This window comes from Marmota monax, unplaced genomic scaffold (genome assembly GCF_021218885.2).
Source record: "Marmota monax isolate L192 unplaced genomic scaffold, Marmota_monax_Labrador192_F-V1.1 WCK01_AAM20220418_F8-fsc00051, whole genome shotgun sequence".
Taxonomy (NCBI): domain Eukaryota; kingdom Metazoa; phylum Chordata; class Mammalia; order Rodentia; family Sciuridae; genus Marmota; species Marmota monax.
Window position 1 is genome coordinate 15,384,426 of NW_026695202.1, and position 24,162 is coordinate 15,408,587.

The 24,162-nt window shown below is 61.5% G+C and overlaps 1 protein-coding gene across 6 annotated transcripts in view; it reads left to right on the plus strand.

Annotated features, from left to right (window-relative positions):
* Positions 1-953: 953 nt before the first annotated feature.
* The window catches only part of Prr5 (proline rich 5), a 52,677-nt gene continuing 29,468 nt past the window's right edge, over positions 954-24,162 (plus strand). The window contains exons 1-2 of one of the 6 annotated variants that reach the window (XM_046429211.2): positions 13,590-13,864; positions 15,075-15,325. Coding sequence is in view for 2 of the 6 variants with exons in the window: in XM_046429209.2 (XP_046285165.1) it covers positions 1,023-1,216 (194 nt within the window). In the remaining 4 variants the exon portion in view is untranslated. Of the gene's footprint in view, positions 1,217-8,295; positions 8,360-13,589; positions 13,865-15,074; positions 15,326-21,066; positions 21,228-24,162 lie in introns of those variants that run through there. The other 5 variants (XM_046429209.2, XM_058574187.1, XM_046429212.2 and 2 more) reach the window with 5 other exon arrangements.

Below are 24,162 nucleotides of genomic sequence, written 5' to 3' on the forward strand. Positions count from 1 at the left end.
GGGAGGAGAGGAGAGGGAGGAGGGGAGAGGGAGGAGAGGAGAGGGAGGAGGGGAGAGGGAGGAGAGGAGAGGGAAGAGGGGGACAGGGAGGAGGAGGACAGGGAGGAGAGGAGAGGGAAGAGGGGGACAGGGAGGAGGAGGACAGGGAGGAGAGGAGAGGGAGGAAGGGAGAGGGAGGAGGGGAGAGGGAGGAGGAGGACAGGGAGGAGGAGGAGAGGGAGGAGAGGAGAGGGAAGAGGGGGACAGGGAGGAGGAGGACAGGGAGGAGAGGAGAGGGAGGAGAGGAGAGGGAGGAGGGGAGAGGGAGGAGAGGAGAGGGAGGAGGGGAGAGGGAGGAGGAGGAGAGGGAGGAGGATGGAGGAGGGGAGGAGGAGAGGGAGGAGGAGAGGGAGGAGAGGAGAGGGAGGAGGAGGGAGGATGGGAGGAGGAGAGGAGAGGGAGGAGGAGGAGGAGAGGGAGGAGGAGGGAGGAGGGGAGGAGGAGAGGGAGGAGGAGGAGGAGAGGGAGGAGGAGGGAGGAGAGGAGAGGGAGGAGAGGAGAGGGAGGAGGAGTGGGAGGAGAGGAGAGGGAGGAGGAGGGAGGAGAGGAGAGGGAGGAGAGGAGAGGGAGGAGAGGAGAGGGAGGAGGAGGGGAGGAGAGGAGAGGGAGGATGAGGAGGAGAGGGAGGAGGAGGGAGGATGGGAGGAGGAGGGAGGAGGGGAGGAGGAGGAGAGGGCGGAGAGGGAAGAAGAGGGAGGAGGGGAGGAGGAGGGAGGAGGAGGAGGAGAGGGAGGAGAGGGAGTAGAGGAAGGAGGAGGGAGGAGGGAGGAGGGAGAGGGAGGCGCATGCCCAGCTGCTCCAGGTCTTTGCGCTAATGGTTAACACAGGAGACAGAGCGGGGCAGGGGATGAGCCTGAGTGGCCTTGAGGAATGGACAAGTCCAGGCAAAGGTCAAGAGCTGCTCCCTGTCCGTCTCTCACCAGAGACCCTTTTCTAGGTCATGTTTGCTTCCCCAGACGTGCTGTGGTGACAGCCCTGGAGGAATGGAGGGACCTCCGCCTGGGGAGGGCACGCAGGGCCTTCTGGTTCTTCTCTGGGTCCTGGGACTGGCCCGGTCAGCTGAGCTCCTAACACTGTGTGTGGGATATTTTCATGGTATTGTAAGTGCACCAGGGAAGGAAGCGGAATCTTCCAATGCCCAATGCCCGGGCACTTCAGGGGCTGGGAGCCCTGGACGGTAGGTGTGGGCCAGGGAGCCAGTGGGGGCACAGCATGGCTGGGCACAGGACAGCCAGCTCCAGTCCTGCCCAGGCCGCTGGGTGGGTCCCACACACGGATTCTCTTCCTGGTCTGAGGCCGGGCCTTGGCAGCTGTGTCCCTCAGACGCCTGCATTCCTTGGCTTATGTCCCTGCGTCCACCTTCAGAGCCATGGTCAGTGTCTTCCAGTTTCTTTCTCTCCTCACGGGACCCCCTGCCCTCCTCTCACGAGGCCCCGTGTGGCCGCTTGGGGTGATCATTCCATCTCAGAATCCTATGCACGCCCGCAGGGTCCCTCTTGCCTTCGGGAAGAGGGGTCAGGGCACAGACAACCCTAGGGGTGGGACAGAGAACCCTAGGGGTGAGCCTGGGCACAGGGCCCTGGGCGGGTCCAGTAGGCAGGCTTTCTCCTGGCCCCGCAGCAGCACCAAAGGTCCTCTGGGCCAAGTGGGGTTTTAGAAGAAGCCCAGAAGGGGCCCAGGCTCTGCAGAGACGGGGGGTGGGTAGGAAGAACTGAATTTTGCACAGGGCTTTACTATTGGGGGGGGTACCTCAGATTGAACTCAGGGGCACTTAACTACCAAACCCCATCCCCAGAACTGTCTTATGTTTTATTTAGAGACAGGGTCTCAATGAGTGCTTAGGGCCTCACTAAGTTGTTGAGGCTGGTTTTGAACTCGCAATCCTCCTGCCTCAGCCTCCTGAGGACAGGCTGCCCGCTGCGTCCGGCCTGCACAGGGCCGAAGATGACACCTTTCCTCCCTCAGGCAATGAGTACTGTCTTTCAATGGCTCAACCAACCAAAGAGTAGACAAATGAAGGAAAAGACACACTTGTGGAATTAGCAGGTGTGGTCATCCGCATTGCAGGGCCAGAGAGCCTAAAGCTCAGGGTGGACAGGTCACCTGATGTGCCACCCTGGTCACCTAGCTGTGAAGATGGTGCTCTCTCCTCCTTGGGGGCTTCCACGGCACCCCATCGGCCCTGTGGTGTCAGGACAGTGCCCACATGGCAGACACTGGCCACGTCCGCTCATTCAGAGAGGAAGGGGAGAAGATGGAAGCTTCTGACGTCACAGGGCCAGGGCAGGGCCTCGCCTGGGCCTCGCCGTGGCTTCCCACAGCTTCCTGTGACCCACAGAGCAGCTCTGACTGGACAGACAGACACAAACCAGGTTTCCGGCTAGGCCGGGGCCCGCTCAGCTGTCACCTGTGGTGGGAGGAGGAGGTCACCCTTGAGCTGTGGCAGCCCCAGCACCCTCTCTAGTGGCTCCAGGGCCAGCTGCCTTCTGGCTCACCTTCAGGTGTGCCCTCCTCCTGGTTGCCCCAAGGAGAAGCACCCAACCCCGTGGGCTGTGAGCCAGGGAGTCCTGGGTTCGAGCCTCGCTCTGGCACCCTGGCTGTAGCCCTGGCTGTGACTTAAAACCTTCCCGAGCCTCTGTTTCCAGGTCTGTAGGGGACTGGATGTCAGCAAGGGCTTACAGGGGTGTGGCCAGGTTAAGGAGCACTGGGCTGGAGCACGGGGAGGAAAGGTGCTTCCGGCAGAGGCCTGTAGGGGTAGGCCTGGAGGGGCCCCCGCTGGGCTGTGCTGCCCTGGCCTCTGCCGGGTCAGCACCTGGAGTGTGGGAGCACCACTGCTCTGGGTCATCCGCCCACTGCCCACACGCTCTTCCAACCAGTCCCTGTTGGGCGCTTCCTAATGCTGTTCCTAGCACCAGAGATGCTTGTGGGGAGGAGAGGGACGAGTTTCCCTCCCAGGGAGCTTACGTCCTAGAGGTGACCCAAACCACAGAGAAACAGCTGGCCGCTGGATGCAGTGTCAAGGCCAAGTTACGGAAGTGGAAGAACACTGAGCAGAGCAGGGGCAGGCGCTGTCTCAGCGAGTCCATAGATGGCGCCTGGGGTGACCCAACACACTGAGGCAGCAGCTTCTCTGGAAAACAGGCACATTTGCTCAACCAGAGTCTGGGTTACTGGCAGTGCTTCCCAAAAATGAAGGAGGCGGAGAGGGAGAAGGGAAAGAGGAGGAGGGGGAGGAGGGGGAGGGAGAGGAAGAGGAGGAGGGGGAGGGAGAGGGAGAGAAGGAGGGGGGAGGAGAGGAGGAGGAGGGGGGAGAGGAAGAGGAGGAGGGGGGAGGAGAGGAGGAGGAGGGGGGAGAGGAGGAGGAGGGGGGAGAGGAGGAGGGGAGAGGAGGAGGAAGGGGGAGAAGAGGAGGAAGGGGGAGAAGAGGAGGAGGAGGGGGAGAAGAGGAGGAGGGGGGAGGAGGAGGGGGAGGAGGAGGAGGGGGGAGAGGAGGAGGAGGAGGGGGAGAAGAGGAGGAGGAGGGGGAGAAGAGGAGGAGGGGGGAGGAGGAGGGGGGAGGAGGAGGAGGGGGGAGAGGAGGAGGAGGAGGGGGAGAAGAGGAGGAGGGGGGAGGAGGAGGGGGGAGGAGGAGGAGGGGGGAGAGGAGGAGGAGGGGGAGGAGGGGGAGGGGGGAGAGGAGGAGGAGGGGGAGGAGGGGGAGAAGGGGAGAGAGGGGGGAGGAGGGGGAGGAGGGGGAGGAGGGGAGGAGGAGGGAGAAGAGGTGGAGGGGGAAAGGAGGAGGAAGATAGAGAGGAGGAGGAAGGGGGAGAGGAGGAGGAAGGGGGAGAGAAGGAAGAGGAGAGGGGAGAGGAGGGGGAGGAGAGGGAGGGAGAGGAAAAGGAGGAGGGGAGAGGAGGAGGGAGTAGAGGAGGAGGAAGAGGGAGAAGAGGAGGAGGGGGGGAGAAGAGGAGGAGGGGGAGGAGGAGGGGGGAGGAGGAGGAGGAGGAGGAGGAGGGGGGAGAGGAGGAGGAGGGGGGAGGAGGAGGGGGAGGAGGGGAGAGGAGGGGGAGGAGGGGAGGAGGGGGAGGAGGGGGAAGAGGAGGGGGAGGAGGAGGAGGAGGAGAGGGAGGGAGAGGATAAGGAGGAGGGGAGAGGAGGAGGGAGGAGAGGAGGAGGAAGAGGGAGAAGAGGAGGAGGGGGGAGAAGAGGAGGAGGGGGGAGGAGGAGGGGAGAGGAGGGGGAGGAGGGGAGAGGAGGGGGAGGAGGGGGAGGAGGGGGAGGAGGGGGGAAGAGGAGGAGGGGAGAGGAAGAGGAGGGGGGAGGAGGAGGGGGAGGAGGGGAGAGGAGGGGGAGGAGGGGAGGAGGGGGAGGAGGGGGAAGAGGAGGAGGGGAGAGGAAGAGGAGGGGGGAGGAGGAGGGGGAGGAGGGGAGAGGAGGGGGAGGGGAGAGAAGGAGGAGGAGGAAGGGGGAGAGAGGAGGAGGGGAGAGGAGGAGGAGGGAGGAGAGGAGGGGAAGGAGGAGGAGGAGGAGGAGGGGGAGGAATTAGCCAGGCCCAGTGATGCACCTCTGAATTCCCAGCAGCTCAGGAGGTTGAGGCAGGAGGACGTGGAGCCTGTGCAGTTTGGCAAGACTGTCTCGAAGTCAAATAACAAGGGCTGGGATGTGGCTCAGTGGTAGAGCAATCACCAAGCACATGGGAGGCCCGGGTTCAATCCCAAGAACTAAAAAGAAAAAGAATGTGTTCGTCTCCAAATTAAGATGTGAAAGTGGGTCCTGCATCCCTGGTGACACCAGCATTGACCAAAGCTCTACTTGGATTTGGGGGAACCTTAATCCTTGGAAATCCTTAAAAGGCCCCACCCACTCCAGCTGCTACCCTTGCAGGCCGGGCTCCTGCTGTGTCCAGGCCCTGTGGGGCCAGTCCACATTGCTTCTGTTCCCCAGGGTCAGAGGCCAGCAGACAAAGCTGGCCTCTACTAGGATTTGGGGGAAACCTTAATCCTTGGAAATCCTTAAAAGGCTCCTTTAAGTGCACAGAGCCACCTATGCCCACTCAGAATACCCAGATGTCCTGCTGCTTTGCCCCCTTCCCCTCTTAAAGTGACACCATTTGGACAATAAACTGGATGGCCACCCAGAATAGCCTCTCAGTCTCTACAGTCCAGCAGTTTAGGCTTCACTACTGGCTCCACCACCTACAAGCTGTGTGACCTTGAATAAGTTACTTCACCTCTCTGTGCCCCAGATGCCTGACCTCTTAAATGAGGAGGATGATAGCATCTACCTCAGAAGGTCCCAAGGAGTCACATAGGACAGTGGCATTCAAGACCCGGCAGAACCCCTGGCACACAGCAAGTGTCCCACTGTCACTGAGCAGGCCTCAGGCCCAGGACTGGAACGTTGAAGGAGAGTGTCTGTCTACTTCTAGCAGCAGATGGGAGGTGCAGGGGCACCTGGCGACTCAATGCCCACATTCTGGGGACTCGCCAAGCTCGCTGGGGTCACAGAGGTATGCAGAGTGGGTGCTCGGCCCCACCTACTCCACTGCTGCCCTTGCAGGCCAGGCTCCTGCTGTGTCCAGGTCCCGTGGGGCCGGTCCACATTGCTTCTGTCCCCTGCAGGGTCAGAGGCCAGCAGACAAAGCCGGCCCTGAGACGCCAGGTGTGGGCAAGGGCCTGCGAGACAGACAGTCACCCAGTCCCGCCTGCCCCTGGCCAGCACGGCTTCACGTTCTGGCAGGAAGTAGAAACAGAAGGAAAAATCGATACATTAAACTTCATCAAAATCAAATATTTTTGCTCTGCCAAAGATCCATCAAGAGGATGAAGAGACAAGCTATGAATCATGAGAAAATCTTTGCCAACCTCATATCCAACAAATGACAGGTATCTAGAATACATAAAGGTCCCTTGGAAATCAACATTTAAAGAAATCCAATTAGAAAATGGGTAAAATGCCTGAACAGACATTTCACTAAAAATAAAAAAAAATGTACAGATGACAAATAAACTCATCATCTTTTCAGATTGTCACCTTCATTAGCCATCAGAGGAAGGCACATGAAATTCACATGGTCACTACACTCCTATTAGAATAGTAAAAAACCAAACAGGGCGGCAACACCAAATGCTTGTGAGGATGTGAGGAATTGGGCCACTCGCGCCCTGTGAGCCCCATGGAAAGTGGGGCCACTCTCTGGGAAATCAGTGCTCCAGTTTCTTGAAAATCTAAACAAGCAACTATCATACGACCCAGAAATTACACTCCTGGGCATTTTTCCCGGACAAATGGAAACGTATGTTCACACGAAAAACCTATACAGTGTTTGTAGCAGCTTTGTTTTTAACAGCCCCAAAGTGGAAACAACCCAGATGTCCTTCAACAAGCAAATGGTTAAACAAACTGGGCTACATCCATGCCACAGTCAACAACTCTCCAATACGAAGGATCAAACTATCCATACACCAAGCCGCTTGGGAGGATCTCCAGGGATGAATGAAAAAAACCAACCCCCAAAGATGACATCCTATATGGCTGCATTGACATGGCATTCTTAAAATGAGAAAAATAAAGAAATGGAGGACAGAGGAGTGGGTGCCGGAGGTGGCAGGAAGGGAGGAAGAGCGTCACCCATGGGGCTTGGGGGGCAGTATTTGTGGTTACAGGATGCTGTACATGTTGTTGGTATTGATGTCAATATCCTGTGACCTCAGACATTTGCAAAACGTTACCAATGGGGAAACTGGTGCAAGAGGTTGTTCTGTATTATTTCTTGTAACTACAGGTCAATCTGCAATTATCCCCAAACACAAACTTTTCATTTTTTAAAAAGAAAAGGGTGGGTCCTTGTGGGCAAGCACCAAGAGGCTAGATTGGAAGACCTCAAAGGTGCCTCTGAGGCTAGGATAACTTTTTGCACTTCTCTCTGGTACCTCAAGGACCCCACCCCAGGCTCCCCGTAGCACCCCTCAGGCTCCATTGACCTAGTCTAGACACCTCCCTGGTACTCTCAGCCCAAGGTTTGCTCCGGCTGACCCCCTGTCCAGATACCCTCTCCTCTCTCTGGGACTCCTAGCCTGCCCTCCACCCAGACTTGCTTATTCCCAGAGCACTCTGTGGACAACACTAACCCAGAGCGTACCTGGCCGGGCCACCCATTGCCTGGAGTGTGGTCACCAGGAAGGCTCATACCTCACCTGACCCACGCTAACACTGCTTCTGGGGTTGGGTGTCTTAGCTTCAAATAAGCACAGCAATGAGAGGGTTAATATGTTTTAGTACTGAACATGAACACAAATATTTGCACAATTGTATTCTAAAAGTTGAAAGTAATCTTTGTACATGAAAACACATAATCATCAGTACCTTCACCACTGAATGTCCCCACACAGGCGCCCTGGTCTCCGGCTGGGCTTGTCCGCTTCATCCAGCATGGGGGGTCAGTTCTGCCAGGGAATTCCTGGTCCAGGAGCCACGGCCCCTCCCCCACCTCACCACATTACAATGGACAGACAAGAAAACAGGGGAACCTTTCCAAGGTTCCTCAGGTGTGGGTACAGGGTGTGGGTTGTCAGATCCTAGATATGGGTGCTGGATGCAGGGTGCAGAGTTAAGGGTGTCAATATTTCCACCAGGGCAGTTCTCAAACTTCAGGATAAACGGAGCCCTCAGCCATTCAATAGGTCTGGGGGGGGGACCCAAGAATTTGCACTTCTAACCAGGGTGATGCTGATGGGGCAGGGCACAGCCACCCTTTGAGAGCCACAGCCCTGGCCTATGTTCAAAAGGGAGTTCTGTGTTTGCCCTATCTTCCCTCCGCCTGCTGGACGCTGGGACCTAGGACAAGGATTCCGTCTTGGGATTCTCCCTCCTGGCTCCAGCTCCTGGCTCCAGGCTCAGGCCTGGCTTGAGATGGGCGCTGGGGGGCCCTTGAGAACGGCCTAGGGGTGGGTTCCGGCGTTCCTGGACACAGAGCCTCAGATGCCCCCACAGCCTGCGCCGCGCTGGACACCCGGGGCGGGTGGACGTGTCCCCTTTCGATCTCCCCAGTCTTGCCGGGATGGGGGCGGGGCCTTAATGGGCTGGGGCGGGGCCTTGATGCGTGGGCGTGGCCTTGATGGGCTGGGGCGGGGCCTCGGCAAGGCTGGAGTTGCTGAGGACGAGTCTGGGGGTGGCTCTGGGCCGGGGCGGGCTCTAGGCGGGGGCGGGGGCGGGCTCTAGGCAGGGGCGGGGCCTCGGCGGGGCGGGGCCTCGGCGGCCCCTCCCCCGGCCCGGCTCAGCTCTGCGCGGTGGCGGCGGCGGCGGCGGCGGCAGTGGCGACGGCGGCGGCGCGGGGACCGAGGTGAGCGGCGGCTTGGCCGAGGCCGGTCCCGGAGGGGCCGGGGGAACTCGCGCGCCCCGCGGAGGGCGAGGGCCCGCGGGAGCGGTGTGCGCGCGTGTGTCGCGCCGAGAGCCGCCGCGGGGCGGGGTAGGGGTCGGGCGGGAGCTGCCGGCAGGCGCGGCCCCCGGTCCGGTGTCTCCGCGGACCTTGGAGCTCGGCCCCGACTCCCCGCCGCTTCTCTCTGTCTCTGAGCTTCTCGTGGTCTCTGCTGGTGGGTCTCCGGGGCCGCGTCCAGACCCCTGTCCGGCCGCCTTGTCATCCGATCGCCCTGCCACTCCGCCCCTCGGCTCCGCGGCTTCCCCTCCCTCGCCATTGCCCCCTAATAGAGCGAACAAAGATGGTCGAGGGAGGGGACCCGCCCCTTCAGAGCCTTGGACCGGCTCAGGCTGCAGCCGCCCTCTGGCCTCTGGCCTGGGCCTCCAGCCACCTTCCTGGCAGGGAGCTGGCCCTGCAGAGAGGATGGACGCAGGTCTGAGTCGCCAGGCAGGTCCCCGGGCAGAGGCCTAGGGCTTAAGCACCTAAGGGTCTGTGTGGTCAGGACCAGGAGACCCCTCCTTACCCTGGGACAGGTGGGGACAGATGTGCCTGGCCAGGGGTCTGAGCCTTTGGCCGACTCAGATCTATCATTAGATCCTCTTGACATGAGCAGGCCTGATGCTTTCTAAGATTTTTTTTCCACCAGAGTCAAGGTGAGGAAGAGGCTCTGGGCTAGGGGTGGGTCCCTGGCTTATGAGTCATAGCATTTGGTCCCAGCCCTGACCACTGGTCCACTTCCCCATCTGTGGAGTGATGTCTGTGAGTGGCCCTGGGGACAGCATGGCATGACATCGCTGTGGAGTGGCTAGCTGTGCTCTTGCTGACAGCACAGCTCTAGTAAGTGCCCAGGATTCTAAAAGCCGAGGCCCATTCCCAGGACTGGATCTTCCCTATGGCCCTGCACAGGGCCCAGCCCAGAAAATGCTTCTTGGGAGTGAGCTCTGGGCTCTCCAGGAGAGGACCACCTGATCGTCCTCCTTGATGACACTGCTTGATAAAATGGAGATTCCTGGGCCCCTGTCCTGAACAGCTGACGAGGGCACCAGAAATCTGCATTCACAAGTCCCTCCATCCCTTCTGAAGTGCATCAGGGTGGGTGCCACTGGGTGGTGAGTTGGATATGAGGGACAAGGTCATCTACCTGCCTGTGGCTGGCAGGCATTGGGGCACACCCAGAAGGACCCACCCTAGGGGCCAGGGCTATGCTGTGTCCCTGGGTGAGCTCTGGCCCCTCTCTGAGCTCACCTTTCCTCACCAGGCAGAGGTGAGGAACCTCCGTTTTGACCTCCCCGGGGGTGGTTCCCGCTGGTGGCCTGGTGTTCCAAGCCCTTCGTTTAAATCATGGCGGTGGGGTTGCTGTGGAGCCAGGCCACCTGGGTCAGTGTGCTAGGTCCATTGCCGACCGACTGTGTGGCCCTAGGCAAGTCACTTTGCTTCTCTGGCCCTCAGTGTCCTCATCTGAAAACAGTCACCCTCCTCCACATTGGGGTAATAGGGCAGGTCCAACAGAGCGTGATGCCAGGCCCCTCAGGAGCACTGTGATGTGGGTGTGACAGTCCCAAGACGGTTGGCACTTCCACGGGAGGCAGCTGTTGTGATGGTCTAGTGATGGGGACGGTGTGTGGCTGGCCTTCTCTGCCGAGGGGAGGCTCCGGGCTGCGGCCCTTTTGTTTCTAATGGATGCTTAAAAGGCCTGGGGCTGGTGGAGCGGAGCTGCCTGGGGACACCGAGCTGTGGCTGGTGGCGTGGTGTGCTGCCAGCTTCCTGGCTCACGGCAGGCCTGGGGACAGGAACAGTTGCCTGCTCCCTTCCTTACCAAGACCTCTGGGCCTGGCAGATGGCAAGGTGGCCCCCAGTCACCTCGCAGGAGGGGGCCTGCCACAGATGCCATGTGGCTTCAGAGCAGGACAGGTCAGAGGGTGGCAACAGCAGCCCCAGGGTCAGACAGCAGGGTCAAGTGTCCCACCCCTGAAGCCCAGGCCAGCCCCAGGGGTCCTCTGCCCAGCGTGACTGGCCATCTCCCAGGTTGGAGATGGGATGTGAATGGGAAGCTTGGGCCACTGTGAAGACAGGGTTTGGTGGAGCAAGGAGGTGGCTTCCTGGTGACAATGCAACATCCCCCTTTTCTTGTGGCCATGCCCCTCTTGGTGGAGGAGCACCTGGTGGGATAGTGAGGGGGCATTTTTCTTTCGAAAAGGGTCTTGCTGGGTTGCCCAGGCTGGGCTCAGGCTCGTGGGCTGAAGCCATTCTCCTGCCTCAGCCTCCCGGGAGTGGGGAGGGGGCCGGTGTGCACTGTGCCTGCTGGCCCGGGTCTCTGAACTCTGTGGAGAGCGTATTTCTTGGTGACTTTGGAAATCCCAAACCTTGGAGAACTTCTGGCCTCAGACTCTCAGCCAGTTGGCCCAGAGCAGGGAGCTTTGGGAGCTGGGGAGGGACAAGTGTGCCATACAGAGTCCAGCCCACCTGCCCTGGGAGGCCACTGTCCTCTCCTGCAGAATTTGGGTTAGGACAGACAGCCCTGGCGATTGAGGGTGCAAGTCCTGAGGCCACCCAAGTTTGAGTGCACCCCGCCTCTTCTGCTGTGTGGCCTTGACAAGATCCCCATCCTCTGCCTCCTTTCCTGTCTACAAAATGATGATGGTGGCAGCAGCTGTCTCATAGCGTTGTCACGAGAATCAGGTGGTGCCTTGTCAGGTGCTGGGACAGCCCTGGCAGGAGCGTCCCGTTCATGAAGCAGTGAGGCGGTGCTATGGGGACAGGCTCTGGCAGCACCGTCTGGAGTGGCACGGAGTTGCAGCAGCGTTGAGTCTTGTGGCCAGCACGGTGGCACACACCTGTAACCCCAGCTACTGGGGGGAGGTAGTGAGGCAGCGGGATGGCAGATTCAAGGCCAGCTGAGCAACATGGTGAGACCCCATCTCAAAATAAAATAGAAAGAGCATGTTGCTGGGCTGGGGTCAGCATCAGTGTCAGTACCCGCCTCTGCGCAGCACACCTCAGGGCACAGGGTAGCCTCCATGGATGCCCGGCTCTGCACCTCACCCCAGAGCGGTGGGGACAGAGGAGGAGTGTGCTCTTGTGTCCTGAGGCTCTCTACATGCTGGGGCATGCAGGAGGGCACAGGACGTGTCCCTTTGTAAAAGACAGTCACGCAGCACAGAGGACATCCGCTCACTTCTGACCCCACAGCGTGGGCTCCCCCTGGAGGTGGGGATGGCTATCTGCTGAACACCTGCCGTGCGCCAGGCCTGGAGGCTTCCCGGGATTCCGCCTGGCTCCTGCTGGCCAGCCCAGGGGGTGCTTATGGACATGCCCCATTAACAGAGGGGAAGACTGAGGCCCAGAGAGACCAAGTGGCTATATGGAGATAAGCAAGAGCAAGGGCTGGGCTTGCACTTGGGTGTCTCTGGCACCAGGTGTGCAAGTAGCCACTGTTCCCCCGCTAGAGGCAAGCTTGAGGGTGAGGACAGATGCTAAGAAGCCATCATTCAGGGTACCTCATGGGCTCCTCAGAGGCCAGTGTAAGCCTGCTCATTTTCTGGAAGGTTCTTCAGGCTGTGCCTGCGTGCCATCAGCTGGCTGGCTAAGGCCACTATCAGGTTGCAAAAGCAGTTTCTCCAGAATAATCCGTCCATCCGCCCTGGTACCCATAGGAGAACCCAGGCCCGAGATGCGGGGCAAGAGTGGGCCCAGCCCTGGAGCAAGGCCCCGTTCAGTACTGTGAGACCAGAGTTCCAGTCCCCACCGGGGAGCTCACCGCCACGCGGCGCTCTAGGGCGTGGGCAGGTGGTGGCGATGGTCCCTGTGCCGCAGAAATCACATGGAAGAAGGGGGACCAGAGCTCCGCTGTGCCCCGCTGGGTCGGAGGCCCCGTGGGCAGCAGAGTGGCCCTCACATCCGTCCCAGCAGCTGCCCATCTTGTCCTCCTCAGACCAGACCCGAGGGTGAGGGGGAGACCACTCTGGGCAAGCAGGGCACACAGTAGGTGCTCAGTGAATCCTGGGGGACCCATCCTGTCTCTAGGAGAAACGAACTGTAAAGCCGCTGTGGCTGTGTTGTGTGACGCCTGGGGAGGACCCCAGGCTCGGGGGCCGCTGGTGGCCTCGCTCCCTGGACAGTGGCATTTCTGTTATCCCTTTGCAGCCTCTCAGTGAGCACGTGCTGAGGGGGGCGTCTCTGCCTGGGGTCACCACCTCCCTGTGACACCACGGCTGTGACAAGGTGGCTGCTGCTTTCACTGTGGCGCGAGCATCTCCCTGGCAGCCCGCGGGCTCCTAAATCATGGTGATCCTAAATCACAGCTGTGCAGTACCCTGTCCTGTCGCCATGCCCCCGGATGTGCCCCTCTGGAGGGCCCCTAGGTGGACAGTGGAAAGCTGTGTGACCTCGGCAGGGCCCGCCACTGCCTCTCACCTTCTGCTCTGCTGTCAGGCGGGAGCACGAACGTGGCATCCCAGGCCCTGGGAGGCTCATCAAGGGCCTGGGACGTGGGCACCGGGCATGTGGCAGGCGGCTTCCGGCCCTTGTTCTGGTGGGGCTGTGGCTGCTGTTGTGTGGTCACCATTGCTTGAGCCCCGTCCCCCCAGCTGAAGTGTGGGGTTCTGCAAGCAGCCAGCAGACTGTGTGCCCCCAAGTCCCGCCCCTGGACCTGACTTCTACGCTCCGTGTCCCCTACCCTGAACAGCCCTGGTGAGGGTGCTGGGGACACTCTCATTATCAGCCTCACTTGGCCCAGGAATGGGGCCTTAGCTCCATCATAGAGCCAGGCTCCAAGGGGGCAGGGGCCTGCCCAGGGTCACACAGAGGAGATAGGCAAGGGCTGGGCTTGAGCCTGGGCCTCCAGCTTCCTGGGAAGGGAGGACGGAGACAGCAGGCCAGGGGCAGAGGCCGGAGTCTTGGGGATGCAGAGGAGTGGGGCTCCCCATCCACGGGCACAGGTACGGGAGCTCCAGGGGGTGCCGAGCTGACCTGAAGTCACTGGGCAGGACTGGGTGGCCTGGTCCTGGTCCCCGGGCCTCCCCGTGTGTCCTTCCATGCAGACAGGAAGGGGTGCTCCGTGGGCTGGACTGCAGGCTCCTCTCTGGGGACTGCTCCGTGAGCAGCAATAAAATATTTACCAGGAGCTCGGGCGGCTGGGCTTCCCTGCCCAGGACACAGCTGGGGGCGGCTGCCACCCTGGGCCTGTGGCCTCGCTGAGTTCTGCTGAGTCACGGGGTGCCCCGGGAGCCACCCGCCCCACTCCTGGCCCCTCTGCCCCTTGGCCACGTGGAAGCCACATAATGTGTAAGCCATTGGCTTCCACAAGGCCAGGTGGCCTCGGACCTCACCAGGGGACAGTGCAGCCTTGGCCAGGGTGCAGGGAGGAGACGCGGGGGCCTGGCTGCACCCCTACAGCATCCCACCCCCTGAGTCCTCTGGACACCCCACGAGGTAAGTCCGTGTACGTCTCTGTCCAGTGGTGGGGACACTGAGGCTCCTGTGGGGTGCCAGGTGTCCAGGTCTCGGGGCTGTTAGTGGCCATGTGGAGATGTGAGGGGTGTCCTCTGACCAAGGCCTGTCCCTTGGGAGCCCACCCGGTTCTAGCTTAGAGTCAGGACCAGCTGTCCACCGCCCTGGTGTGACATTGCTGTGGCTCGAGGTTTGTGCTTTTGATTTTTAGAGTAGCACCAACACCAGCAGATGGCTCCTTCCCACGCCGCGCTGGGGAGAGCAGCAGGGCGCCGGGCCTTCGTCATTCATAACACACATTCTGGGTGCCCTGGCCACGGGCCAGCACTCCAGGGCCTGGGGACTGGTGAGGGAGCTTATGCCATGCAGAGTACGGGGGAGCCCCCAGAACACGAGAGGGGTACGTTCAGCCACTGGGCCTGCATACTCTCTGTGTGACCTCAGGCAGGTTGCTGTGCCTCTCTGAGCTTACTCCCAGATTCATGGCTGGGGAATGAACTCTGCTTCTTGAGCTCCGTCCTGTCCTCACATCCGCTGATGCTTGGCAGGCGCACATTGGCCTTGGAACTGGCTCTGGTTTCCAGAGAGGCAGCAGCCCTTCTTGTTGGTTCCCCCCGGAAATAACCAGGAGCCAGTGCCTGAGGGCCTGGAGACCGACCATCTTGGCTCCAGTGGAAGTCTTTCCTAAGGTGCTCGGGGTTCTGAGGGGAAGCTCAGGTCCCTGGAGCCACCGGCACAGTGGCCATGGGCAGGAGAAAGAGCTGGCCACACACCAGCACCAGTGGAACCCTGTGGGTGGCCCATCATTTCCAAGTCCCCACTGGGGCCGGGCCCACATCTAGGCCCTGGTGCCCCTGAGCACACAGGCCTTCCAGCCCCGGCCACCCCAGCCGGCCCAGCCGGCCTCTCTCCTGGTGCTGGTCAGCTCCATCGCTGCGACAAAATGCCAGGGCAAATCGTCCTAAAGGAGGAGAGACTTGCCTGGCTCAGGCTTCAGAGGGGGCAGTCCCTGGCTGGCCCCGCGGCTGTGGCACCAAGGTGAGGCAAGGCATCTTGACGGCAGGAGGCCGCTCACCTAGTGGTGACCAAGCAGCAAAGAGAGAGGGGAAGTGGCCAGGGACACACATGTCGGTGCCCCAGCTGCTCCTGGACCAAGGAGACGCCTCTCCTCTTCCTCCTGTCCCATCTGCAGATGGCGGTGACGGTCCCCTCCCAGCGAAACCCGGGAGAGCCTCTTCCTGTCACCTGCCCCCTGAGTCTGGGGAGACCCCTGAGGGCTGGAACAGAGGCCGGGAGCAGAAGTGACTGCTCGGGCCCCACCCCACCTGCACCTGCGCCTGAGGCTGGTGTGACAGGAGCCTGACCTGAGAGGCTCCACGCACCTGGAGCTGCACAGGCCTCTGCGAACCAGTTCTAGGAACCCTGGGAGGCTTGGTAAGCCAGGTGAGCGGAGTGGCCTTCCAGAGAGTCCAGCAGATGTCAGTGCAGCCCAGCTCTGGGAGGGCGAGGACACTCAGTCGGCTGCTTTCCCCACACGGGACCCAGGCCAGCTGGAGAAGACCAGCCACTGAGTCCCAGAGGACACTGCTATGTGGAGCCCTTTTGGACTGAGTGGCCGGGACTGCGAGGCCCCCGAGGGACCAAGTGGGAGCAGACCAGGTCAGCTGCCCTCCTCAGAGGCCCTCGGCTCCAGAGCATGGAGGTGGGAGCCTGGGGGAGCCCCCTGTGCAGGGGCTGCCAAGGCCAGGGTGAGGACTAGCAAGGGGACGGAGCTAGGAGACGGTACAGAGGGACAGCACAGCCTGGCCCTTGGATTTGACCTGCTCCCCGTGGCTGAGGTGTCCTCTGCCCCCTGGGGTCACAGAGTGGCGTGGCCAGGACAGTGAGGCATCCTCTGCTGTCCTTGGAGGTAGGACAGGAGCCAGCCCAACCAAGGGACAAGCCCTCTGTGAAGGCGAGGTCAAGGTCAGTGGCATTTCCCTGGTCTGCTGGCCCTGAGGCCAAGAGGTCCCTCCCTGGAGGTTGTGGGGAGGAGAAGGGCTCTGTCCCCAGCTCAGACGTCCCCTCCTGGCATGGGAGGTGCTGAGGGCGCCCTGTCGGCAGAGGGCAGGTGAAAGTGAGGGGAAGAAGGAGGACCGGGCCGCCAGGCCCACGAGGGCCCTCGTCCTTCCCCAAGGGCCCCGCCGTCCTCCATGTGCCCATGGACGAGGTGCGGACCCCTCTGCCCTCCTCACTGAGCTGTTGTGAAGGCCCAGGAAGGGCCACTGTCATGTGAGGTGGGATCTGAATCCAGCGCCTAGCCCAGGGCGGGCAGGTGTCGGGCACAGGAGGACAGGCAGAGTGCCGGTGCCCGCTGCACGTTGTGCTGCCCGCTGCCCACCCCTCGGTGAGGGGCTGCCGACGGCCCCACCAGGAATCCCGCGAGCACGAGCTCGGTGTGGCTGGGAGCAAGCAGCCTTGAGCCCGACTGACAGCCGAGCCAGCTAGGGAGGGACAGCTCCTCTCTGCAGAGTCCCCAGGGCCTCTCTGAGCCTCCCCAGCGTGTGCCCACCGTGGGTGGCCGGGGAGTGTTGCTTCCAAATTCTGCTGTGTGCACGTATACAGAAGGCTTCAGTGGATCAGATCCCCCAAGCAGGGTGTCGCAGGATGAACAGGAGTTGACCAGTCAGTTAGGCTTAGGGAAGGGTCATTCCAGGCAGGGGAAGGGCAAGCGTGTGGACGTGGACTGGGCCCGGCCTCCAGGGACAGTGCCTTTCACCGGGAAGTCTTCCTCTGCTTCCATTCATTCTGGTGGCCTCAGGGGCTCCTGGTTCCCCTTCCTCTCCCCTTAGACACCCTGGGAGCTGACGGCTTGGGCTTCCTGCCAGGGGCTGGGTGCTCCCACTCCCATGGCCACCGCTGGCCCCATCTCTGCAGCGAAGCCCGGGAGAGCCTCTTCCTGTCACCTGCCCCCTGAGTCTGGGGAGACCTCTGAGGGCTGGAACAGAGGCCGGGAGCAGAAGTGACTGCTCGGGCCCCACCCCACCTGCACCTGCGCCTGAGCCAGGCCTTGGGGACACAAAACAGTCATTGCCAGAACTGGCACTGAGAAGCCCCTCGGCAGCCCAGGCCAGGTAGCTGAGCAAAGCCAACCCCATGCCCAGCACCCCAGGGGAGGGCAGGTGCTGTGTCCACTCGCCAGCTCCTGCTGCAGGTGACCTGTGGGTCACCTCAGGCACCTGTGGCCTCAGGGGCTCCTGCCGGTGGGTGGGCCCAGCCAGCCTCAGGTCCTGCCCCTGCAGGCAGTCGCCCCACCCCTGCCTTCCAGGGCCGTGTTCTCCCAGCCTCAGTCCTCCATCTGGGAGATGGGCACCTTGCTCAAGGACCACGGGGAGGGGAGTGGGCCTCGGGTCTGGATGCGGGCACTGGCCACCTGCCGTTGAGCTCATCTCCAAGTGAAGAGGGCTTGTCTGACCTTGGTCACAGCCGTAGCTCAGGACCATGCTGGGTCCTCTGCAGCCCCCTGTCATCTGCTCCGACCACAGTGGCTGGCGGGATCCTCACAGCCACGCTCAGCAGTGGGGCGAAGGGTCAAGCTGATGGGGGTGCAGGAGCCCGGGTTGGAGGCAGGCTGGGCAGGGCTGGCTTCTCATCTGGGACCCCAGAACCTCAGGGCACGTCCTCAGGAGAGGGTCCCGATGGCCCTGCCTCTCACTTCTGCCCTCTACGCAGCCCGCGGAGGCGTGTCATCATGGGGGGGGGGCGGTGCTCTCTGGCAACAGCAGCGCCAGGTGGGAGACAGCGGGGTGGGCGTTCCTCCAGGATCAGTCCTTCCACGGGCCTGGCTGGCAGCCTTCCATCACCTGAGTGCCCAAAGCCCCCGGCTCCAACCCAGGCCAGCTCTCAGGTGCAGGGGTCCACTCCAGCCATGGGCCTCCCCTGAGCTGGGCAGGTCGGGGGTTCGCTTGGTCACAGCCAGGCTTGGGTCCTGGCACCTGTCACTTACCCCCCTGCATCAGGACCAGGTCACCTTCTCCTCTGAGTCTTGGTTTCCTTGTCAGAAAAACGCTGGTGGAATCTGGGGCCTCACAGGGTGCCCCCAGAGCAAGGGCAGGAGAGAGGTTGTGCCCGCGCCACCCCTGCTGGGCCTCGGGAGCATCTCATCTCCTGTGCCTGGACAGGCCGGCCCTGGGTGGCCTCACATGTCACCCCTGCGCACAGGTCTCCACGTCTTGAAATGGACAGCAAGTGGTCATCGTGACCAGACAATCCCCAGCAACCTCTGGGCCTGGCTTTCTGAAGGGGAGGTAGAAGGCATCAGAGGTGTAGCAGGGACAAGTGTGTCCTGACGCGGGGACACTACCTGTGTTGCTGGGCCGTTTACGCAAACTGCAGGACACCCAGGGAGAGACAGGGACGTGGGCCAGGGACTCAGGCCGAGGCCGTGGGAGGTGCCCTCCACCCGGCTCCTCCTTGGCTTGGCACAGGTGGTAGCTTCCTGGGGCTGGCAGGCCCCATGCCAGGGCCCCGTCCCCGAGAACCAGCCTTTCTCCTGGAGGGGCACCGTGATAAGGCCACGCCCCGAAGCCCCTGCACAGGCGCCGACTTCCATCCTGTCTGGTTGTGTTTGGATTCCCAGCTGCAGTTTTTGGGGACTTGGCCACCGCGGTCTCCATGGCTCGTGGGGACTGTTTCCGGCAGTGCTGTCTGGGGGAATCCTGGTCCCTGGCAGGCGCCCCTTCCAGGATTCCATTTTTATGTGTGTGTTGGTGCTGGGGGTCAAACCCTGCCTCGGGTGCGCTCCGCCCAGCCCAGGGGCTTTTGGTCATCGCTCTGCGTGGCAGCCTAGGGTAAGTGCCAGGGGCCACCCTGTGTCAGTTGGTTTAGGCTCTGCAGACCCTGGATCATTGTGACCTGTGGCCACAGCTTCCGGGCACAGTCCCCACTGCTTTCTGGGTTGGCAGTGGGTTCCTCTCAGGCTGCACTGACGGAGGCCCGTGATCTGCGCAGAGCTGGGCAGCCAGTGCCCCCACCCCGCGCTGTCCCGCGAGGCCCGCTGTTTCACTACACGCAGCAGGTTCTTAGTTGGCAAGGATTTCCTGCAGCTAAGCTATTACAGAGTGCAGCCAGCGGGCACCGAGTTGACAACATGCACCCTGCCCCAGCACGGGAGAGGAAGGGCAGGCTCTAGGTGGACTGCGGGCTGGAACCAGCTCCTCCGAGGGGAGCCCTGCTCTGCTCATCTGAAATGGGCAGAGGCAGCAGGGTCTACCCGGCGGGGCTGCTGCAGGGGCGCAGGAAAGGCTCATTTACCCAGGCACCGAGATGGAGCCTCCACCCCTGTGTCTGCACGGTCCCGCCCAACGCAGGCTCACGGCACACTTGGTATTGTGGTGTTAGATCACGTCCGCTGTAGGCATCCCGGGATGTATTAGCCTCGGCGATAGTATTAGCCTGCGTCATGACGTTGGTATAGCCTTTTTTCGTGTATGTGCGGGGTGGATAGCAGGGATTGAACTCAGGGGCACTCAACCACTGAGCCACGTCCCCAGCCCTATTTTGTATCTTATTTAGAGACAGGGTCTTACTGAGTTGCTTAGTGCCTCACTGTTGCTGAGGCTGGCTTTGAACTCAAAGATCCTCCAGTCTCAGCCTCCTGAGCCACTAGGATTACAGGTGTGCGCCATTGTGCCCAGCGACATTGGTTTAGTCTTAACAGGGATATTGCTATGACCCACTTTCTTACGAGCTGGTGGTCATTTCCTATTTGGCACTCCCAGGAGGTAGGACCTTTCAGGCTAGCCGATTCTCTTGATTTTCGCCCCCAGGACTGGGGATTGAACCCAGGGTTGCTCTACCACTGAGCTTCATCCCCAGTCCTTCTAGTTTTTATTGTCAGGCTGGCCTGGAGCTTGTGATCCTCCTGCCTCAGCTTCCTGAGCATCTGGGATCACAGGTGGGGGCCACCGGCCGGCTCTCCTGATCTTCCCAAGGCCGACACTGTCTGAGATGCTGTATAAGAACGGCCCTCCTGTTGCGTCTTCCCAGGTCCGTGCAGAGCCTGGCCTGTGGGTCATCTCTGCAGTGGTGGGAACCAGCACCCTCCTTCGCCAACAGCCTGTGACTCATCCACATCTGCAGATCTTCCACCCCTTATCAGAAGCCCTGATGTGCTCTGGCATTCCTGTTGGACCTTTGAGTACTAATGCAGGGCCTGTCCCTGGGTGCACCCTTCAGGCATCTGGCAGCATGTGACGGTCATTCCCAGAGAAGTTCCAGCACAGAGATGTGGGGTAAACAAAGACTCTCAGAGCTGGCTCCAGGTCTGGGTGTGTCTTGGGACTGAGCTCAGACCCCTGGACTTGTCACCCTGGGGTCATGGTGACCAGGACAGCAACCCTGCAGGGGAAGGTGGGGACATCAACTTTTCCTGGAGTTTTGCTCCAGGAGGGGACAGGAGAAGGTGGCTCTGTTCCAGTGGGTGAGGGGTGAGGCTAAGGGTGGGGGCAGGGAAGCAGGTGGGGAGAGAAGGGTGCAGGTGGCAGGAGGAACCCAGCTGGCCAGGGTGGAAGGGCCCTGCAGGGGCAGGTGGGTGGGTGGGGAGCTGTGGCCTGTGCACCTCCCTCCTCTGCACACAAGCCGCCTGGCACCCAGTCTGATGGGGGGGGGGGAGGCAAGCACAGTCCCAAGGCCCTACCACCAGTGGAGGGAGGGAGGAGGCAGGCGGAGGGGGAGGGCTGCTTCCGTACTGGAGGCCCAGGGCAAGTTGACACCTGGGCATGGGGGACCAGAGGCCACCCTGGAAGGGTGGGTAGGCTAGTTTGTGACACCGGAGTTAAAAGACAAAATTTCAACACGTCTGAGGACCTTGATTGGTTTTTCTTTGGGGTCTAGAATCTGGCAGCACTGCATTCCATCATATAGAGTCCCCGCTGGGCCGCGCTGGGCACAGAAGGTGGCGGTGCCCACAGAGGGCCCAGGGAAGCAGGAACAGGGACAGAAAGAGGATTGACTGTTCTTGCGGAGCCTGGGGCAGGGGGGACTTCCTCGTCCTGCGGCTGGAATGGCTCGTTGGGGGTTGGCTCTTGCCTCTGTCTCCGCTGAGCTCAGGTGAACAGCTCTCGGTTGGGAGCCTCGGTGGCCTGGAACTTCAGCTCCAGTGACTCCGTTTGGCTCTCTCTTGTGCCTGGTGCAGGAGCTCCGTCCAGAGGCCTCTTGAGTGTCTTCTGAGGAGGGAGCACCCACCCCTGAACACAGGCACACCTGGCCGGCACCTGGGCGGGGTTTCCTGGACCCCCATTCTGTGGACGGGGAGACCGCAGCACGTTTCGCAGAAGCCTTCAGCCCACGCAGTGGTGCCCGAGTGGTGAGGTCCCACAGGCTCTCAGTGCCCTCTCTCACGGTTGCCCTGGAGGGCTGACCGCCCGCTGGAGGAAGAGCAGGCCAGGGTGTGGGCAGGGCGGGGCCTGGGCAAAGCCTGGCGGGAAGCAGGCGGAGAGTGAGGGGGCAGCGGGGCCTGGAGGTCAGAGGCAGAGGACAGAGCGGGAGGCGGTGCCCAGGCTGCGGAGGGCTGGGACGCCATCTTGGAAACAGAGCCAACGCTCGGGCAGAGGGCCTGGCCCAGAGCCCGCGAGTAGACAGGGCAGGGCCACTCTGGATCCACGCGAAGGTGGGCGCCAGCAGGAGCCAGGGAGGCTGGGTTGGGAGGGTCCTGAGCCCAGGGCCTGCAGGATGGAGGGGGCAGGAGGCTGCAGATACCCAGGGAAAGCACAGCAGAGCCCAAGCCCGGCCATCTCTGCCCAGGTCTCAGGCAGGCAAGGCCTGGGCCACCGTCAGGACTTGGGTGGACACCTGACCATCTGGGAGGCTGGAACTGGGACTCTGGAGCCAGTCCCGACTCTGCCTCTCCCCAGCTGTGACTCTGCAAGCGACCTCAGGATTGAGACCCTCAGCGTCTGCCTCAGTGGCTTGGGGCTGAGACTGCGGCCTGGGCTGGGCAGAGGTGGGACCTCGGTGAGGGGCACACTGGGGTCGCTCCTCCCACCCCCACCTGCCAGCCCCTCCAGGGAACCCCCACTGCAGCTCCTGCTCACTCCACACACCTGCTGGGGACTCCCAGCCCCTCCCCCACCCCGTGACATGGCCCGCTCCCTTTGCCAGGGTCCTGGCATGCTAAATGCCATCTTGGGGAGCTTCCGTATGGGGATCGGCAGGGCCAGATGACCCAAGAGCAGCCCCACGACAACTTTGAGCTTAATTTATGAAGTCGAGAGCGCGCCAGACCTCGCGTGGCTGTTGTTCTTGAGTTCCTGGTGGGAACGGCGATGCCTGTCACGGGCTGTGTGGAATGTCATGAAACAATCACCAAGAGAAAGACTTAAGGCCCCATCCCACACCAACCGGGCCCACGGGAGGCCGGCTCCTCGTCCAGGGCAGCGCCAGCCTGGGCTCTGGCTTCCTAAGCAGTGTCCTTCTTCCCAAGGATTCTTCTGTGAAAGGCTGCGGCAGGGAAGGTGCCCTGGGGACTTAGGGCAGGAAGGCAGGTCCGCGTCCCGCCAGCCCTGCGCCTGCCCAGTGCAGCTTCACCCCACGTGTCTGCCCAGTGGGCATGGGAACGGGCCTGGCTGGACGCAGGGACACATGTGATCCCAGGGACTCCAGAGGCCAGGCAGGAGGATGGCAGGTTCGAGGCCAGCCTGGGTAAGTCAGTGAGACCCTGTCTCAAAACACCAATAGAGAGGGCTGGGGCTGGGCTCAGTGTCGAGTCCCCTGTCCACCCCAGCACTGCAGACCAGGAATGGGGCCACTGCTGCTGGAGGAGTCCAGGCCCGGAGGGGGCCCTGTGTCGTGCGAGCTGGCCGGTGTTCAGAGCTAAGGTGGCAGGGTGAGCGCCCGCTGCCCACTGCCTGGAGCTGTGCTTCCCTGCCGCAGAATGCAGGGGTGGGGACGCGAGGGTCTCCAGTGTGGCGTGTTGGGTGGCTGCAGGTTTCCTGGGGCCACAGCCAGGCCGGGGAGTGCAGCCCCTGTTGGAGGAAAGCAATATGCTTGCCTTCCTAGGACAGGGACAGGAGCTGGCCTTCTCACACTGCGGAGGTGGGAGTCAGAAAGCGAGGTGCTGGCCGAGCCAGGGCCCTTCCTCCCCTCCTCCACCCCAGGCTGCGCTCCTTGGTGTCCTGTGGCTGGTCACTGTGACTCTCACATGTCCACCCCCATCATCACGAGGCCCGACCTCTGGTCTCTGCATCTCCGTGCCTTTCTTGTAAGGACATCGGTCACTGTGTTAGGACCTGCCTCACTCCAGCATGACCTCATCTTAGCCTGAGGACGTCTGCGGAGACCCTACATCCCAATAAAGTCACATGCTCAAGCACCAGAGAGTAGGACTTCAACAGTTCAACCCACTGCAGGGCAGAGGTCTGAGCCCCAGGGTTCAGCCGCCAGGTGGGCCATGGTGTCTGGATTCGGCCTGGGGTGCCAGGACAGCTGGCAGTGTGTTCTCCAGACCGCAGGCTGCAGGGTCAGACCCTGCGTGGGGCTGGTCTGGATTTCCCCCCAGCTTTCTGCTAGCATGGCCTCTGTCCCTGATGCTGATCAGAGAAAACAGCTTCTCGTAACGCTGGGCTCGCACTGGCTGGGTCCCTGGCACAACTAGCTGGGCGGGAGGTGGCTGAGTGCTGGGTTTGTGAGGCAGGGTGCTGCAGGCAGTGGCGGGGCAGGAGCAGACCTGGTCTATGGGATTCCTGCTCCAGCTGACAGGAGCCTGCGTACCTGGGTCATCTGTTGATGGACCCGCATCTGGTTTATAAAACACCCGCCCTGGAGGATCTTTGGAAACAGGGTGCTCAAGCCAGTGCAGTGGCACACACCTCTCATCTCAGTGGCTCAGGAGGCTACAGCAGGAGGATGGCAAGTTTGAGGCCAGCCTCAGCAACTTAGTGAGAACCTGCCTCAAAATAAAACATGAAAAGGCTGGGGATGTGGCTCGGTGGTTACGCACCCCTCGGTTCAATCCCGGGTACCAAAAAATTTTTAAAAAGATGAAAACTGGATGTTCTCAGCCTTATTTACAGATGGGAAAGGAGACTTGAAGAGCCTGGAGGGTCTGCCTTTATGAGGTTAGGATGTCCCCTCTGCAGGTGACAACCCCTCACTCACCCCACCCAGGACTTGGAGCAGAAACGAGGGAGGGGGAGTGGGAGGGGCGAGCTCAGGCCTGCTGGGCTTGGGGGGCCGTGGGGTCCTGGGGCTCAGCTGGGAGAGGGAAGACCTGAGGAAAGGCCATCTGTCCCTAAGCCTCTGGG